The 20,623-nt window shown below is 37.7% G+C and overlaps 1 protein-coding gene across 3 annotated transcripts in view; it reads left to right on the forward strand.

Moving 5' to 3' along the window:
- LOC124798336 overlaps positions 1-20,623 on the forward strand; it is a 109,293-nt gene that overhangs the window by 48,903 nt on the left and 39,767 nt on the right. For all 3 annotated transcript variants that reach the window (XM_047261689.1, XM_047261690.1, XM_047261691.1), the window contains 2 exons: positions 3,784-4,113; positions 16,446-16,513. In XM_047261689.1, coding sequence (XP_047117645.1) covers positions 3,784-4,113; positions 16,446-16,513 — 398 coding nt within the window. The remainder of the gene's footprint in view (positions 1-3,783; positions 4,114-16,445; positions 16,514-20,623) is intronic.

A 20,623-nucleotide genomic window follows, 5' to 3' on the forward strand; every position in this document is an offset into this window, starting at 1 on the left:
CATAGTGAACATATTATAGTGGCCAAGATAGACACAAAGCTCATGCCTACTACAGTAGTACAAGTTTATATGCCTACTAGCTCTGCAGATGACGAAGAAATTGAAGAAATGTGTGATGAGATAAAAGAAATTATTCAGGTAGTGAAGGGAGACGAAAATTTAATAGTCATGAGTGACTGGAATTTGACAGTAGGAAAAGGGAGAGAAGAAAACATAGTAGGTGAATATGGATTGGGGCTAAGAAATGAAAGAGGAAGCCGTCTGGTAGAATTTTGTACAGAGCATAACTTAATCATAGCTAACACTTGGTTCAAGAATCATAAAATAAGGTTGTATACATGGAAGAATCCTGGAGATACTAAAAGATATCAGATAGATTATATAATGGTAAGACAGAGATTTAGGAACCAGGTTTTAAATTGTAGGACATTTCCAGGGGCAGATGTGGACTTTGACCACAATCTATTCGTTATGAACTGTAGATTAAAACTGAAGAAATTGCAAAAAGGTGGGAATTTAAGGAGATGGGACCTGGATAAACTGAAAGAACCAGAGGTTGTACAGAGTTTCAGGGAGAGCATAAGGGAACCATTGACAGGAATGGGGGAAAGAAATACAGTAGAAGACGAATGGGTAGCTCTGAGGGATGAAGTAGTGAAGGCAGCAGAGGATCAAGTAGGTAAAAAGACGAGGGCTAGTAGAAATCCGTGGGTAACAAAAGAAATATTGAATTTAATTGATGAAAGGAGAAAATATAAATATGCAGTAAATGAAGCAGGCAAAAAGGAATACAAACGTCTCAAAAATGAGATCGACAGGAAGTGCAAAATGGCTAAGCAGGCATGGTTAGAGGACAAATGTAAGGATGTGGAGGCTTATCTCATGAGGGGTAAGATAGATACAGCCTACAGGAAAATTAAAGAGACCTTTGGAGAAAAGGGAACCACTTGCATGAATATCAAGAGCTCAGATGGAAACCCAGTTCTAAGCAAAGAGGGGAACGCAGAAAGGTGGAAGGAGTATATAGAGGGTCTATACAAGGGTGATGCACTTGAGGACAATATTATGGAAATGGAAGGGGATGTAGATGAAGATGAAATGAGAGATAAGATACTGCGTGAAGAGTTTGACAGAGCAATGAAAGACCTGAGTCGAAACAAGGTCCCGGGAACAGACAACATTCCATTAGAACTACTGACGGCCTTGGGAGAGCCAGTTCTGACAAAACTCTTCCATCTGGTGAGCAAGATGTACGAGACAGGCGAAATACCCTCAGACTTCAAGAAGAATATAATAATTCCAATCCCAAAGAAAGCAGGTGTCGACAGATGTGAAAATTACCGAACTATGAGTTTAATAAGTCACAGCTGCAAAATAGTAACGTGAATTCTTTACAGACAAATGGAAAAACTGGTAAAAGCCGACCTCGGGGAAGATCAGTTTGGATTCCGTAGAAATGTTGGAACATGTGAGGCAATACTGACCCTACAACTTATCTTAGAAGAAAGATTAAGGAAAGGCAAACCTACGTTTCTAGCATTTGTAGATGTAGAGAAAGCTTTTGATAATTTTGACTGGAATACTCTCTTTCAAATTCTAAAGGTGGCAGGGGTAAAATACAGGGAGTGAAAGGCTATTTACAATTTGTACAGAAACCAGATGGCAGTTATAAGAGTCGAGGGGCATGAAAGGGAAGCAATGGTTGGGAAGCGAGTGAGACAGGGTTGTAGCCTGTCCCCAATGTTATTCAATCTGTATATTGAGCAAGCAGTAAAGGAAACAAAAGAAAAATTTTGAGTAGGTGTTAAAATCCATGGAGAAGAAATAAAAACTTTGAGGTTCGCCGATGACATTGTAATTCTGTCAGCGACAGCAAAGGACTTGGAAGAGCAGTTGAATGGAATGGACAGTGTCTTGAAAGGAGGATATAAGATGAACATCAACAAAAGCAAAACGAGGATAATGGAATGTAGTCGATTTAAGTCGGGTGATGCTGAGGGAATTAGATTAGGAAATGAGACACTTAAAGTAGTAAAGGAGTTTTGCTATTTGGGGAGCAAAATAACTGATGACGGTCAAAGTAGAGAGGATATAAAATGTAGACTGGCAATGGCAAGGAAAGCGTTTCTGAAGAAGAGAAATTTGTTAACATTGAGTATAGATTTAAGTGTCAGGAAGTCGTTTCTGAAAGTATTTGTGTGGAGTGTAGCCATGTATGGAAGTGAAACATGGACAATAAATAGTTTGGACAAGAAGAGAATAGAAGCTTTCGAAATGTGGTGCTACAGAAGAATGTTGAAGATTAGGTTGGTAGATCACATAACTAATGAGGAGGTATTGAATAGGATTGGGGAGAAGAGAAGTTTGTGGCACAACTTGACTAGAAGAAGGGATTGGCTGGTAGGACATGTCCTGAGGCATCAAGGGATCACAAATTTAGCATTGGAGGGCAGCGTGGAGGGTAAAAATCGTAGAGGGAGACCAAGAGATGAATACACTAAGCAGATTCAGAAGTATGTAGGTTGCAGTAGGTACTGGGAGATGATGGAGCTTGCACAGGATAGATTAGCGTGGAGAGCTGCATCAAACCAGTCTCAGGACTGAAGACCACAACAATAACAACAAATGTATTTTGAGACTGTCATCAAAACCTTACAAAAACATTAGTGTGCCTCTCTTTGCATCCATTCAGCCCCATATTTACCAGGGAAAGAAAAATTATGTCTGCCTTTCTACAGTTATTTTAAAACAACTGAAAATTAGGTGGTAGCAGAGAAAAAATTGGTTAACTGAATGAGTAATCACTAACAATGGATACATGATGAGAAAAAGAAAGGTTGCGGATTAAGCACTCTAACGTAACCTCAGGAGTTCAGGGTTCACTGTCTAGCACATTTAGATTTTCCTGTCCAGAACCCTTTCTGCTTACTTCACCAGCATGAATTTGCTTGACAATGTGGTAATTGTGTACCACACTTTTCTATTTGTCTTAAATCTCTGTCACTTGTTTATGAGTACTTCTACATCTACCTCTACATGATTACCCTGCAATTCACAGTTAAATGTCTGGCAGAGGATTCATTGAACCACCTTAGAGCTATTTCTCTAGTATTCCACTCTCAAACAGTATGCAGGAAAAATAAAGACTTAAATCTTTCCGTGTGAGCTCTGACTTCTCTTATGTTATTATTATGACCATTTCTCCCCTGTAGATCGGTGCCAACAAAAATTTTTCACACTCCGAGGAGAAAGTTGGTGGTTCGAAATTTCTTAGAAATTGTGCTTCATGGCACCCCTCAACTTTTTCTGTATATGTGTATATTCTCTGTCATTTAATAATTTTCTCCCGTTTTGGACCTGTTTCTCTTGTTTTAGAGACATGAATTAAGTTTAAAAAAATTGGCAATGGCTTCAGCAGAAAGGGAAGGCTTAAGAAGGAGGGAGAGGTAAAAAGTTAGGTGGTTCAATTATTTTGAATCTTTTAGACTGAGTTTTGTGGCCCTAGAATACACTGTTTCTAAAATATGCTAAATAAGTTTTTTTAGCTTCATTGACTGTTTGAATTAAATGTTTAATACACTTGTAAATTGAAGGATGTTGATGGCTGACAAAAACAACCATTTCAGCAAACAAATCTCTTTTTCTTAAAATGGGAACAAAAATGAATCGTATTATAGTATTTACACTGTAATATGCATAAGTAGAGGTGATCACAGTATAATGATAGCTTGAGTATACAATTATCTTGCATCTTTATTGATCATTATTTTTAATGTGTTTCAGACTGCCGACATGTCATCTATTATTGGCACTCCAGAAGAACTGTTAAAAATCTCTCCAAAATTCACTGAAAATATTCTTATTGATATATTGAAAGAAATTTCTGGTCACAGTGAAGTAAAGCTTGGTCAGTATACACTGTTTCGAAGGGATGCCCGTGGAGATAGTTATCTCAGTACTATCACACGTTTAGCAGTTCAAGGTTCAGATGTTGTTAGTAAGAAACAATATTCTATTGCACTGATTGTTAAAAGCTTGCCTCATAACATTGGACGTAGGAAAACATTCAGGTCATGTGAGTTTTTTCAAAATGAGACAGCTTTCTATGAGAAGGTAAGTATAATATTAAAAAATTATCAATTTTCATGTAAGGTAACGTCTAAATTTTTTGGCATGGGTTTTGAGGGATTAGGTCAGTCTTATTATTATTATTATTATTATTATTATTATTATTATTATTAGTGTTATTACTAATATTGTTGTGAATAGGACTCAGTGAAAATGCTGCTATACAGCAAGTTACGAAAATATGTGAGGATGAGTGCTTGCTTAATGCATGTGTGGGGGGAGGGGAGAGGGATTTGTTGATCCAAGGAGCTAAACCAAGACAAATGTATTTACACAATTTTACTATGTAAAAGGGGAAAATCTATGAGACAGTAATATGGAAGCTAAGCCATACTCGTTGAGGAAGAGCTTCTGGAAAGAGTTGCAATTCCAGAAAAAAAGACACAAGAAAACTAAGGAAAATTTGATAACACCACCAGATTGCAATGTATGAGAGATTGAGAACTAACAGAAATTAATAAATACACAGGTATGGAAATAAACTCATGCCTGATTTAAGGAATCAGAGAGACCCATGGAGCAATATTTACTGTGTATGGTGTCCCTTCACTGGTGTCATGCAAAATGTCAGTATGGGAGATGGCACTGTCACATGACAGTAAAGAATGCACAATGGCTCCTTAAACTGTGGATCACACCATTCAGTATGACTTTAATAATGCCCACATCACTAGCTAAGTACTCTCTAGAGGTCAACGTTTGTTGGTGGTGGCAGTATTAGGATGCAATTCCTCTATCCAGAACGACCCATGCATATTCAAATGAGTTTGGTTTATGGCATTAGTTGGCCACTTTGTTGTTGTTGTTTTACAGTCACTGTCATTGTGGTCTTCAGTCCAAATACTGGTTTAACGTAGCTCGCCACATTAATCTGTTCTGTGTGAGCTGCTTTAGCTCTGCATAATGTCCACCCATACTGTAGTCAGCCTTTATCTTCCTTTACAGATTGATTGACTATTCCTTGGTGCCCCAGTGTGTGTCCTGTGAACCGATCGCTTCCTTTAGTCGAGTTGTTACATAAATTTCTTTTGTCCCCAATTCAATTCAGTGCCTTCTTATTAGTTATCTGGTGTACCCATCTAATTGTTAGTGTTTGTCTGTAGTACCACTTTTAAAAAGCTTCAACTCCCTTCTTGTATGCACTGTTAATTGTCCGTGTTTCACTTCCATACAAAGCTGCACTAAAGTTAAATGTTTTCAGCAAAGAATTACTGACATTTAACTTTATGATACTTTGTGACGGGACTGATGACCTTAGCTGTTTAGTCCCCCTTACACATCCCAACAACCACCACCATACTTTGTGACATTAAAACTTTGTTCCAGACTATAACTCAAATTCAGAACCTTCACCTATGATTCACAATCCACCCTCACAACTTTACCTCAGCTGTCAGAGCCTCTCTCCCACTTTTCAGACTTCCCAAAGCGGTTCACCTGGATAACTTGCAGGACTAGCATGCCTGGAAAAAGGAATATTTCAGAGGAATGGCTTAACCACAACCTAGGTATATAGGAGAACTTCTGTGAAGAATGGCTGTGAGGGTAGATTGTGAGTCATGCTTAGATAGCTCCATCTGTACATCTTTTGCCCACATGAGTTAAAGGTTCTGAATTCAAGTCCCTGTGTGGCACACAGTTTTAATCTGCCAGGATGTTTCAAATCAGTGCACACTCTACTAAAGAATGAAAGTCTATTCTGTGAACTTACTTTTGTATTTTTTTTTTCTTCTCCAGAAGCACCCTTTTTGCTATTGACACTCTACATTTTATATCGCCCCTACTTTGGCCATCATTAGTCATTTAGCTTCCTAAATAGCAACACTAATCTACTACTTTTGGTATCTGATCTGCCAATCTAGCTGTCAGTGACCCCTGATAAAGTTCAACTAACTTCATCAGCTTTGTTTTACCTTTGATGATGTTCATGATATATCCTCTTTTCTAGAAGACTATCAGTTGTGTTTAACTTACCTTTAAAGTCCATTGCTGTCTTTGACAGTATTATCATGTAATCAGTAAACCCTAAAATTCTAATTTCTTCTTCATCTACTGTAATTCCCTTTTCAAAGTTCTCTTTTGTCTCCTTTACTGCTTGCTCAGTGTACAGATTGAATAAAATGGGGGAGAGGCTACATCCTTATCTCATTCTGTTCTCGACCCCTACCTTCCTTTCATGTACTTTGACTCTTTATAACTGCAGTCTGGGTTATGTAACAATTTTAAATGAACTTTTACTTCCTGTATTTTATCAATGTTATCTTGAGAACTTCAAATAACATATTCAAGTCAACACTGTCACTGCTATCTCTAAATCTACAGATGCTACAAATGTAGGTTTGCCTTTCTTCAGTCTTTCTTGTGCGATAAGTCACATGTGAACTACTGCCTCACATATCTTGCATTTCCTCAGAACCCATACTCATCTTCCCTGAGGTCAGCTTCTACAGATACTCTAATGTTTGCATTATTCTGTAAAGAATTTGTGTTAGTATATTGCAAACCATGACTTCTTAAGCTGATGATTTTGTAGTACTCGCAGCTGTCAGCACCGGCTTTCTTTAGATTTGAAATTATTGAATTCTTGATGTCAGAGAGTATTTTGTCTAGCTCGGATATCTTGCACATACCGGGTGGAATGGTTCTGTGGCAATATGTTCTGAGGGACTGGCCTCTACTCCAGATGCCTTGTTTCATCTTACCTCTTTCAATGCCCTGTCAAATTATTCTCACAGTTTCATATCTCCCATCTGATCTTCATCTGCTTCCTGTTCCACAGTATTGTCTTGAAGGTAATTTCCTTTGTAAAGCCCCTCTATATATTCCATCCACTTGTCAACCTTCCTTTCTTTGCTTAGTAATAGCTTTCTGTCTGAGTTTTTAATGTTCACAGGACTCCTTCTCTTTTCTGTAGAGGTTCATTTTGGCTTTACATTTCTTCTCTAGCCATTTCTGTTTTCCCATGTTGCACTTTCTGTCACTTTAGATGTGCATCTTTTCTTTTGAGTAGTTCACTTGCTGCATTTTATATTTTCCTCTTTTCTTCAGTTAAATTGGTTCTAAACATGGTTTTTTTCTTGTTACAGAAGTTTATTCACCCAGATCATGTAAAAATACAAATTATTACTGGTTTCAGCAAAATTAAATTGCCATGTTTAGAGCATTTGTATAGAATTTTTTCTCCCTATACAAATAATCTGAAGGAGGTGATTTAATTTAGCTAAAAACCAATAATCATTGTGTGTTTTTATGTGATCTGTGCAAATAGACTTCTGTAAGAAGAAGAACAGCTATGTTTTGACTCTGAGACTGCACCCAATACAGCTGAAAATGTCAGGTAATCATCATAAACTGAATTCCTACTGGGCCTATCTTTTTGCCTATTTGATACTCTGCTACCTTCATTATTTAATCTGTCAAAGCTACCCTTTCATTTTCTACTGTATTCTCTTTCCTGTTGCAGTCAGTCATTGCCTAATGTTCCCTTTGAAAATCCCAACAACCTTTGATTCTTTCAGCTTACTCGTTAATTTGCTACCTTTCTTCAATTTCTTCAGTTTCAGTCTGCAGTTTGTAACAAATAAACTATCTCCAGAGTCCACATCTGCCCTTGTAATAGTTGTCAGTCCAAAACCATGTTCTGGAATCTCTCTCATAGCACTATGTAATCTATCTGAAACCTTCTAATGTCTCCAGGTCTCTTCCGTGTATACAGCTTTCTTTCATGAATGTTGAATCAAGTGTTTAGCAATGATTAAACTAAGATCCTTGCAAAATTCTACCAGGCAGCATTCCATTTCAAACCTTTTCCGCAGTCCATGTTATACTCCTGTGTCTTCCTCTTCCTGTTCCTACTATTGAACCCCAGTTCTTCATTACAATTAAAGTTTGTCTCCCATAATTAACCAAATAATTTATTTTATCTCATGTGCTCATTCAATCTCTTTATCCTCTGTGGAATGTGATACTCATAATGTTGTAGGTACCCTGCCACCAGTGCTAGCTGGTCATGCATTATAATTCTTCAGATGAAACACAGTTCTACATGGAACATGCAAAAGTCTGAAAGATGTTGAAGTCTGGACAATGTCGTCCTTGTAGATGACAATTACCACTGTGATTTTAAGGAATATAGCCAGTGATGTGCATACTCATCCACTCTAATACACTAGCGCCACCAGCTAGATCGTTTCCCACAATATTTACGAGTTGGTAATGTGCCCCTGCAGCATGCCAAACTAACAGATAGTGGGAATCACTCGCATTGCTGAACTGTGACTTGTGTATAAACAGGATACTGCCTCACTGTTTCTGGATACAGTCAGTGGGCAAGCTACTAGATTCTACCTTTGTGTTTGGGTAACAAAGCACTCTGGTCGTTGAACATTCCGGGAAACCTCTACAAACCAATAAAGCTTAGTTGGATGGGACGAGTCATCAAAAGGCTTTAATGAGGTCCCTAGCTACAGCAAGCCTTATACTGGTCAAATGACTTTGGATAATAAAAGTGAGATAATTATTCTCATGCTGAGTTGTTGAATGTTTTGCTGTTGAATTTTTCTTCATTTTAAGATTCCACTCCATAGCTGTGAAATGGTGTTACAAGTGACATTCATGACTCAGATGGCAATGACTGCTTGGACTCCAGTTGCTATCAATCCATCTGTGCACAAAATAATCAAGATGTATTTATAGGATGGTTTCAGGTACAGTCACAGGTAATTGTGAAAATTGGGAGAGTTTTCTTTGTTAGGTACTGTTAGCTTTGGGGTTATAAGTACTTTCTGCCTCAACTCCAACAAGATTGTGGAATATTGTTTTTGTTACACTGCTGTTTATCGCCAAGTTCAACTCCAGCTGCTGCCATGTCTTTTAATGCTCATTTGTTGCTCATATGTTTTTTGGAGCCCACAGTTATTCTGTAAAATGCACATTCTATTGGCATTTTCCAGCTTTGACATATAAGATGGCCAGTGAGATATTAATAAACTGAGTGCTGGATCCCAAGTCTCATTTAAATTCAAATCTCTGTCCAAGCTTATTAGGTTTTCTTACTTTTTTTATGTTGTTGGACTCCTTAGTCATGCTCTCCCAGAAGCTTGGTGTTTGCAGCACATCTGTCACTAGTCTCATTGTATATAATTTCATGATGGTACACAAGGCAACACTTGATGTTAGCTGGCTTGCTTTATTGTGTTAGTTGGGTATGTCACTATGTTCCTGCACCTCTCTTCGATTAGTCTAATAGCTTGCTCTCCCCCCTCCCCCTCCCCCCCCCCCCCCATAAGACATGCCTCATTCTCGTGGAATGTGGTAATCCCCACGTTTCAGAGACTACACAGCCTTTAACATGACAAAAAAGGCTCTTAATCATTGTTGATATGATCAAAATACATTGGATATAAGAAAAGCCAATAATTGCTTATCTGCTGTATACTGGATAAAACTCCAGAAAGATAGGTAGACTCCTACAGAAACATGGAATTAATTGTATTTCACTTCCACTAACAAAGATAAAAATTCTCATTTTTAATGTTTATGATGGTCTAATTCTCTAAAAACCTTGTGAATGTGGCATGCCTTACTTGTGACGGACTTTTAGAACCGTCAAGGATAGGTGCAAGAAACATAAACATCACACAAAACTAAAACAACTAAGCAAATAAACTGTCACCAAGCACTGCCTTGATTGTTGTAATTAAACAAAACATGAAGAAATCAGTTTTGTGGGGCGAATGTGCAGTACAAGTAAGGAGTGTAACAAAATAGAGAAGTCAGAAAATCTAATAAGCTGGAGCAGAGGTTTCATTTTAAGAAGACATGGGATCCAGCACTCAATTTATTAAGATCCCATTGGTCACCTCATTAACAAGAGCTGTAAGATGCTAGGTGAATGTGCATTTGACAGAATAACAACGTGGTCCTCAAAAAATGAATGAGCAGCAAAAGCTGTAGCAAGGACCAGGAGTCGAATTCAGCTGTAAATAGTGATAAAACATCAACACTATTTCATATTGTGGTTGGAGTCCAGGTAGTGAGTATGTGCAACAACACAGCTCAAAGCACATGAAGAGGACAACTGGGTCAGTCATAGGGCCATATTTAGGATTTGTGGATCATAAGACTGAACCTGAGAGACTGGTCCTACCAGGAGAAATTTTGTGACAACTAAATTGGAAAAACTGTATTTTAAAGCATTTTCAGATTAAAAGCATGTTATCCAGTATTTAAGATTTATTATTTACTTTTATCAAACTTATTTATAGAGTTTATGATTTAATGAATTTATGATATTAAAAGAATGGAACTTTTTAAGGTATTCTGCAAAATTTATTGACATTGCTATAAATAGTCATATATATTTTTAAAGTGCAATAAGTTGAGATTTATGAGCATGCAAAAGTCAGTATTTCAGTTTTGAAAATGTGGTACACTGCCTGATGAAAGAAGTGAGGCACCCACAAGGTGAGGAGGAAATGAAATGAAACCTCATGGGCTGAGAGGTTATGTGATATTATTTCAGTGACTATGAAATTGAGTCACATTTACAAAGAACGTGGCAATTTCAGTTCACTTATCAGTATGACATTGCACCCCATTTGGCCTGGTGGATGCACTGATTTGGTTGGGAAGGGTGTCATGAAGCCATTGTATCCTCTCCTGATGCCAGGCCATAGTGGTTGATGTGGTCCTTGAAATCCTTGAAACTGACACTGAGTCAGAATTGACATCCGAGCTGTTACCACACATGTTCTGTTGGGACAGATCTCGAGATCTTGCTGGTCACGGGAGCATCTCAACAACACTTAGTTCATATAACCATGTGTTGTGTGAATGAGCATTGTGCTGTTGAAAAATGGTAACATAATACAGGCACATGAGAAGTAACACATGCAGGCACAGGGTGTCCATGACATACTATTGCACCATCATAGTTCCCTTCGTCACGACCAGCCATGACCTGAAGTCATACTCGATGGCCTTCCATACCACAACACAACGAGTAATACTGTTGTGCCTCCCCAAACAATGGAAGAATGAGAGCTCTCCATAGGTCACTGTTATACTCACTGACGATGGTAGTCCAGGATAGTGAAGAACTACAATTCATCGCTGCTGAACACAATTTGATGCCATTTATCAACAGGCCATGCACCATGTCTCCATTCCAGCCACAGCAACAATGCAGACATTTGTCTTGTGGTGTTAATGCCTATGCATTTCTAGTCCATCTGCTGCTAGTCTGTGACCAATGGTGCAGGATGACACAGAATGTTGCAGGGAGTCAATTACTTGTTCTCGGATACCGGACACAGCTGTGAAGGGATTGCAATGTGCTTCATGCACAATAGGACAGTCCTCCTTTGTGGTGGTCAGATGTGGTCAACCGGAAACTTGACGACAAGTATCCTTGCTTTCAAATTCCTATGCAGTCCAACATCAGGATGCTGTCACATCCAAAGGTCAACAGATCTGGATATTGTACAATCTGATCAGCTGGCCAACTGCTGGCAGAATTGGAATGATGCCTATTTCCAACTCTGTCACAAGCTGATAACACTGTCTCTAATGTGTCCTTCACAGTGATCGCTCAACATCTGACACTGCTCATGTACCTTACATACACGACCAGGCTGGTAACAACACTAAACATGAACAACACAAATGCAATGTGGTAACCATTCTTCCTGTTGCAGAGAATTGCAACTCTAATCATCTATATACCCATTGGTGGTCTGTACATGCACAATGTTACATTTACATCCAACATTGACTTCTGGGTGCTTCATTCTTTATCAGCCTGTGTAATACATTAGAACTAGAAGTAAACATGTTTGTTACAAATGCAGGATATCAAACGGAATGTAACAACAAGGCAAAATTTTCTTATATGAAATTAAAATACAATACTTTGCCACAATATCTTGTTAACAAATAAAATTACATGAAAGTTGTATTGCTCAGCTTCAGTTAGCTCAAAAATCCAGATCTGTTCACAGATTCTGGTGTGGATGAAATGAGGTATGGATTAAATCGACTTTCCAAGAAATCAAACCCACTTCACACTGCCAAAAATGTATAACATTTCTTTTAAAAGTCGTGCCAGTTTTCCCCATTGAAGTATTATGCATCTGACTGCTGAGCGCTGGTAATTTGAGATGAGGGAGTGTGGGGTTTGAGAAGTGAATGCTAATTTAATTCATATCAGTTGTCCACTGAAAAAATCAGCTGAATAAGCCCATACAAAATAATTAGGTCTGTGTCTTTTGCAAGGGCCCACACTACACCTACTGAAATAAAGACTCTTTCAAATTTTTGTGGTGTGGACCCTTGGGCTGCAGTTTAGGTACCATGCATACAAATGTACCCTGGTCAAAATATTGTGCAGAAGAATGGAATCATCAGCACAGCTGAACACCTGAAAGCACACTATTAACAATCATGCCGAGAAAACTTGAGATATCTCTTTTAGGGTGTGTTCACTGTGAGAACCATCTCCCCTACAAGTTGAATACTGTGTACCCAACATGAGCTAGACATGGTCAGAACTATTATAACCAAGACGCCTGTCCACACAGGAAACTGCAAGCACATGAAGTACCCTATTATTGGTATGCTATATGACATAAGCCTTTGTATTGTCATATCACAGATTAGGCACTACAGTGTTGCTATGATAGAGTTTTGTGAATGTTGAAGATCCCTTAACTTATGGGCATGAGAGTATTATAATGATAATCAACAAGCTCAAACTTTGTGACAATGTCTCTTTAGTCAGAGCTACACAAAAAATTGTCAAATTACTAGAAAACATGATATGATGCCAAAGAGGAGACAAAAAAGCATAAAAAGTTACAACACTTTCAATGATTTGCAAGTAGCAATTCACAGTGTAGGGCTGGAATGTATTAGTAATATTTTATTGTTTTATATTTTATGCAGGGTGTCTCAGAAATATTACAACAACTTTGAGGAGTTGGAGAGGGTTTCTTGTGGAAAAAATTGGGGATAGGAACCTGTGTCCAGAAATTTCATCCAATGGTGCTACAGAGCATTGAACTTACAGGCACTGGTTCCGGCCTCTGACCCACACCTTTGACAGTAAATATGATTTTGCATGCTGATTGGCCATAGGCGGAACATCTCGCTTTGCTGTTTGCTACTCGCTGATCATAACTGATTGGCGTGATCACCAGTGGAGAAGGTAACCTAACTCCTGCATAGACAGGCCTTGACCCCTATGAATGCAATGTTCTGTTGTCTTAGTGGATGACAGTTTAGGACACTTTCTCATCTGCAGTTTATTTTTTTCCTGCGCACCAAAAAACACTGGAGACTTCAGAGGGTTCCAGGGGAAAAATAAACTGGGGATGGAAACCGAAGCCCGAAACCATCACCCACCAAGACAACAGAGCACCACATTCATGGGAGACAAGGCCTTTCTACACAGCATCTAGCACTATCTTCTCCACTGCAATTGAGGTACTCAGTCGCAAATCACTGAATAAAAATCGACATTGCGAGATCTCCCATCTATGATCTGTCAGATTACAAAGTCTCCTTTTCTGCCAAAGGGGTAGTCTAGGACAGGCTCTGACATCTATAACGTAAGTACTGTGCAATGTCATCGGATGACATTTTCAGACATGATTTCCTATCCTCAATTTGTTCCTCAGGACACCTTCTACAATAACCTAAAGTTTGTCACAACATTTCTGGGACACCATTTAGGTGTCTTCTAAAATAACTACTTTTTTCTTTTTAAAAATGTACAATACAGATGTAAAGTAGTCCATAGCTCTTGATGTTTGCTTGAAGTGTGCCAAACCATAACATTGAAAGTACCATGAAGTAAAATTTACAGGAGAAAGAAAAATTTTCCAAAAACTGGAAGACAAGGAACATCATTGTGAGATAAATAGCTTGAAACAATTTTTATCTGATGTAACACCAAAAATTAAAGCAATAGTAACTTCTATTTTTACCAAAATGTCATAAGTACCTATTATTGTGCAAGTCAGAATGTTATAAGTCCAAATGAAGTTGCACTTGAGACTGAGATTAGTGAGTAGAATGTAACACATTAAACCATAATCAAACTTGATTGTTGAAAGGAAACATACTATCTTAAAGTCAATTAAACAGATTTGTTCATAATAACACTGTAAAGGTATAAGCACTGAATATAAGCAAAGCACCAATTCAAAGTACTTGTTCAAAACTGAATAAGTTTTTTAACACTTAGGTCAATGGTTAGTCAGTAGTTCTTTGAAGAAAGCATCTCATTTTAAGTAAGGAAGCATGGCTTTGATGTCATTCTTCTCCTGAGACAGTGGAATTGGCGTTTCCTCAAATTCAACACTAAGATTTTTAAAGTCATTCATGGGTTTGTCTGTCTGCAAAATGTTGATCAGTGTGCATGGATTCACTTCAGAGTACACTATTTTCATGTCTATTGCACCAGACATCCGTTCTGATACCATTATCATCATAAATTCACTTACATATAGATTTTTTGGTGTTGGAGGCTTTAGAAATACTTCTTAGATCTTTGATCTGTGCACTGCCTATAATTTCCACTATTTGTCTTCTTGTCAAAGGATTGGAACACCTTTCAACTTTCTCAGTCTAACTAAAACTTCTGTCTCTTGACGGGCAGGTATGACCAGAAATAAGAAATTTCATCTAATCTTCCTTTTGGAACTACAGTTAGAAACATTCCCAAAAGAAATTGGTTTTTTTTTTTTTTTTTTTGATCACTGCAGTTATTGCACCATAACACAAGCTTATTTTGTTAGTATTTAGGCCTTTCATGATAAAGTCAAATACAATGTCAGCTACTTCATTCGAACCAAGATCTCCTTCAGATTCATTTCACAGTTTTATGTAGACCCTGTTATCATCTTCTAAATGAGTACCCAAGTTCATACATGCTCGTTGTGTGCTATAATACATTTGTGAATGTGTTAGAGTGGGTATATACATCAGTTGCTGTAAATCAATGAGAGTATGCTGATGCTTATATTAGGATGTTTTGCATTATCCTATCACTCAACATGCAGCTTTGAGAAGCTTCTGCCTGGCATTGATGACGTTCTAACGATTTCGTAATGACGTTTCTAAGCACAGAGTTCTTACTGACTCTTAAATTAGTGCATTTGGAGTTACAAACAGAGCATGTATCTGAATTTGGCTAGGCAAAAGAAAGATTGAATTCCCCGTTGAATATTTCATGAAACCACCGATGAGAAACAGGTCTTTTCTTTGAATCACTGACACAATTTTGTGATGTTTAAAACTGGTTAAAGGTAAATTTTATTGGGATTGTTGCGTCTCAAATAATGACTTTCTCGAGAGAGGCTGGAAGAGATATACTCCTTAATTTGTTTCCTTCCATTGTGCAGCTCTTTTTGATTGACTGCCATGTCATTTGTCACACACATCCATGCTCCCAACATGATTTTTTGCTGAAGGTTTTGTACTCTTCTCTTAGTGACACTGAGGGTTTGACAAAATGTCTTAAGACATATCTGTACTTCACAAGTAGCAGATGTTGGTACCATATACCTCAATATTCTCTGTTTTTGGCTGTCTGCCACTGCTTCATATTTACAATGTCATCTCCTGATTAAAGCAGCATGAATATGATCTTTTAAGCATTCTTTTTGATCATTGTATGTCCGCAGGTCATAAATCTTTCAAAACAATGTACTTCTGCAGTCCAGTCAAAGAGCTCTGGATGAAAACTGACTCTTGCAAGTAATCTAAAACATGTAAACTCTACCTCTGTAATTTTGTTACACAATACTAATGATGGTAATTAATATTTTGTACCACAGAATAAAGAAATAATACATTCTAAAAGCTAAATGCTACACAGAAATGGCAACAAGATATCCATTGTTTTCCATTGTTTTAAAATTATTGTATGAGATGTATCCAAAAGTTATTAGCAGCAACAAAAAGAGCAGTTTGAGGTATGTGATTCTTGTGACAATCATTTGTTTGAACACTGATTGCCATGACTAGCCCACAGGTAGATAATTGCTGATGTTTCCAACTGCGGATACTTTTTGGGAGTAACTATAACCTCTCAGTGCCAAACAATGTAATTCAAAGTGAACCCATAACTCTCTGCTGCATTTTCACACCACACACTTTACTACTAATTTTTTCCACAGCTCTCTGCTGCATTTTGTTTATGCATATATTTCAAGGACCTTCAGCCAACACCAAACACTCATTTTGTTAGAAAATGGTGTTGGTATGATGTAACTGATCTTACTAATTTTACATGATCTTCATTTTGAACATAGGTTATGGCAAAGCTGCTGGAATTTCAGAAGAGGAAGAATCCAGAGAAACCATTTCTTGAAGTTCCAAGGTATGTATTGTGCATTATTTGTGTATTACTGACATTACATAATTGTGCACTGGAAAGATTTGGAACATGGGAAAATGGAACTATTATATCAATGGATGACTGAGAACAAGTTTCGTGAAAAATTATAAGGCATAAAAAAATAAAACTGCTTTAGCTTTTATTCCATTAAACATTTCCATTTGACTGAGTTAACACATGATATGTACACTCTAATAATTTTTGCGAACAATTAACACAAGATGTGTACACTCTAATAATTTTTGTGAACTTATTCCTGCATACTACTCTCCAGCTGTACTCCATAATATATCATCAGAAAGTCCTATACAAATATCAACAGTGGAATTTTTAACATTTGACTATTTAAGAATGACTATTTACTCTGCAGCAGAATGTGCATGGATTTGAAATTTCCTGGCAGCTTAAAACTGTGTGCTGGATTGGGACTCCCACCTGATACCTTTGTTTTTCTCTAGCAAGCGCTTTACTGACAGAGCTATCCAAGCATGGCTAACAACTTGCCTTCACATTATCACATTTCCTGCCTTCCAGACATCACAGTTCTCCTGCATACATTTTGCAACTAGCACTCATGGAAGAAAGGATACAGGGGAGACATGATGCTGGCACAGCCTAGAAACAAAGACTACTGCACAATTGGTGCAAAACAAAGCAAAAGGCTATAGATAAGGAAATGCTTAAGGAGTTGACTTTCAAGAGAGTAATGTGTGAAGCCTTCAAATACTACTTAGCAGCATATTATTAAAGGATATTTCTCAAAATCCAAATAAATTTTGGTCAAGTGTAGAAGCTGTTAGTGATACCAAAGTTAGTGTCCAGACACTCATGGATGAGGCAGGAACTGAAACTGAGGGTAGCAAAGCAAAAGTAGAAATCCTGAACTCAGCTTCCAAATGTTCCTTTACAAAATGAAAATCCAGGAGTATTACACCAGTTTAGTTCTCACACCACTGCAAAGATGAGTGGCTTAAATATTTGTGTCAAGAGTGTTGAGAATGTGCTGAAATCACTAAAATTCAGCGAAGCTCTATCAGACATTATACAAAATTTTTGGCCAAGTTAGCTTCTCTTTTAACTGTAGTTTACCATAGATCCCTTGAACAAAAAATTATGCTTAGTAGTTGGAAAAAAGCACAGGCCACATCCTTCTACAAAACGGGTAGTGGAAGTGGTCCACAGAATTACCATCCAAAATCATTTATGTACATTTTTTCCAACTCTTAGAACACATTCTGAGCTCAAACATAATGAGGTGTCTTGAACAGAATGACCTCTATTCCAACCAGCATGGATTCCAAAAAAAAACACTGATCATGTGAAACCCAACTTGTCCTTTTCTCACATGACATCCTGGAACAACCATGAATCCAGACAGTTAGTTAGTGACAGTGCCACATCTATGCTTCTTATCAAAGGTACTGTTTTGTGGGAAATAAAGTGGAATTTGTGACTGGATTGAGGATTTTTTGCTAGAGAGGATGCAGAATGTTATTTTGGGTGGTTAGTTATTAACAGATGTAGAAATAACTTTGGATGTGCCCCAGGGAAGTGTGTTGGGACCCTTGCTGTTCATGTTGTGCAGTAGTTATCTTACACACAATACTAATAGTAACCTCAGGCTTTTTTGCAGATGTTAAATGTATCTATAATAAAGTACTGTCTGAAAACAGCTGTACAAATATTCCATCAGACTTTAACATGATTCAGAGTCATGCATGATTGCCTCCATGCTTTAAATGTCCAAAAACATAAAACTATGCACTTCATAGAATGAAAAAAACATAGTATCCTTACTGTGAACAGCTGAAAATGGGAGGAAACTAAAGCCATAATTTTTCCTCGTGGGAATGCAGCTCTATTTTATGGTTAAATGATGAGGGTATCTTCTTGGGTAAAACATTTTGGAGGTAAAATAGTCCTGCATTCAGATCTGCAGACAGGGACTACTCAGGCAGATGTTGTCATCAGGAGAAACAAAGTTGACACTCTACAGGTGAGAGTATGGAATGTTAGATCACATAATTGGTTAGGCAGGTTAGAAAATTTTAGAAGGGAAATTGATAGGTTGAATTTAGATATAATGAGCATTAGTGAAGTTCTGTGGCAGGAGGAACAGGAATTTTGGTCAGGTAAATACAGGATTATAAATAAGAAATAAAGTAGAAGTAATGCAGAAGTAAGTTAGATAATGTATAAGAAAACAGGAATGTGGGTGTCAATATGAACAGCACAGTGAACACATCATCATAAGGAAGATAGACACTACACCCACACTCACCACTGTAGTACATTCAAGTATTTCAGAGGCGGAGTTGAGGGGCACAAAACGAAAGCAGTAGTTGATAAGGGAGTGAGACAGGGTTGTAGCCTATCCCCATTGTTTTTCAATTGATACATTGAGCAAGCAGTTAAGAAACCAAAGAAAAATTTGGAGTAGGAATTAAAGTTGAGGGAGAAGAAATAAAAACTTTGAGGTTTGCCAATGACTTTGAAATTCTGCCAGAGACAACAAAGGAGTTGGAACAACAGCTGCAAAGGATGGGCAGCGTCTTGAAAGGAGGGTATAATATGAACGTACACTAAAGCAAAACATGGATAATGGAATGTAATCAAATTAAATCAGGTGATGATGAGTGAATTAGATTATGAAATGAGACTCTAAAAGTAGTAGATGAGTTTTGTTATTTAGGCAGCAAAATAACTGATATGGTCAAAGTAGAGAGGATATAAAATATAGACTGGCAGCGGCAAGAAAAGCATTTCTGAAGAAGAAAAATTTGTTTATATTGATTGTGGAGTCAAGTGTTAGGAAGTCTTTTCTGAAGGTATTTGTATTGAGTGTAGACAGGAGTGGAAATGAAACGTGGATGATAAACAGTCCACACAAGAAGAGAACAGAGGATTTTGAAATTTGGTGCTACAATATAATGTCTAAGACAGATGGGTAGATCGCATAATGAGGAGGTACTGAATGGAACTCGGGAGACAAGAAATCTGTGCCACAACTTGACTAAAAGAAGGGATCGGTTGATAGGGCACATTCTGAGAAGGATCTCCAATTTAGTATTTGGGGGGAAATGTTGGAAAGTAAAAATCATAAAGGGAGACCAGGAGATAAATACAGTAAACAGATTCAGAAGGATATAGGTTGTAGTAGTTATTCAGAGATGAAGAGGCATACACAAAATAGAGTACCATGAAGAGCTGGGTCAAGCCAGTATTCAGACTGAAGACAACAACAACAAAAATAGTATCCTATGACTACAGTATCAATGACTCACACCTGAAATTGCCCAACTCCTACAAATAACTAGATAGAAGACATCATAGAGCTTTGAAATTGAACGCTCACATAGACTCGGCCTAGGTAAAGCAGGTGGCAGACTTTGATTTATTGGTAGAATTCTATGGAAATTCAATCAGTCTCTAAAGGAGAGTGCTTACAAATCACTTGTATGATCCATCCTGGAATACTGCTCAAGTGTGTGGGACCCATTCCAAATAGGACTAGCAGGGGATATTGAATGTATATGAGGAACAATGGCACAAATTGTTGAAGGTGTTACAAAGTGGCAGAGTGTCGTAGAGATGCTGAAAGAATTGAATTAGCAGACACTTGAAAATAGTCACAAACTATCCCGAAAAAGCCTACATACAAAGCTTCAAGACCCAGCTGTAAATGATAGCTGTAGGAATATGCTACAACCCCCAACATACTGCTCCAGTAGGGATCATGGAAACAAAATTAGATTAATTACAACACACACTTCATTTTAACAGTCATTTTTCCCATGCTCCATACATAAATGGAATGGAAAGAAGTGATCATATGTGGTACAATGGGAAGTACAGTTTGCTATGCACTTTGCTGTGGTTTTCAGAGTATAAATGTAGATGTAGAATTCAATTGAACTGAAGAAAAGAGGAAAATATAAAAATTCAGGAAGTGGAGCAGGCAAAAGAGAAAATATACTCCTAAAAAACTAGATTGACAGGAAGTGCAAAGTGGGAAAGTGGATATGGCTCAAGGAGAGGTGTAGAGCTATCTGTAGAAACTTTTGGGGAAAGAGAAACAGCCTTATGAATATT

This window comes from Schistocerca piceifrons, chromosome 5, assembly GCF_021461385.2.
Source record: "Schistocerca piceifrons isolate TAMUIC-IGC-003096 chromosome 5, iqSchPice1.1, whole genome shotgun sequence".
Taxonomy (NCBI): domain Eukaryota; kingdom Metazoa; phylum Arthropoda; class Insecta; order Orthoptera; family Acrididae; genus Schistocerca; species Schistocerca piceifrons.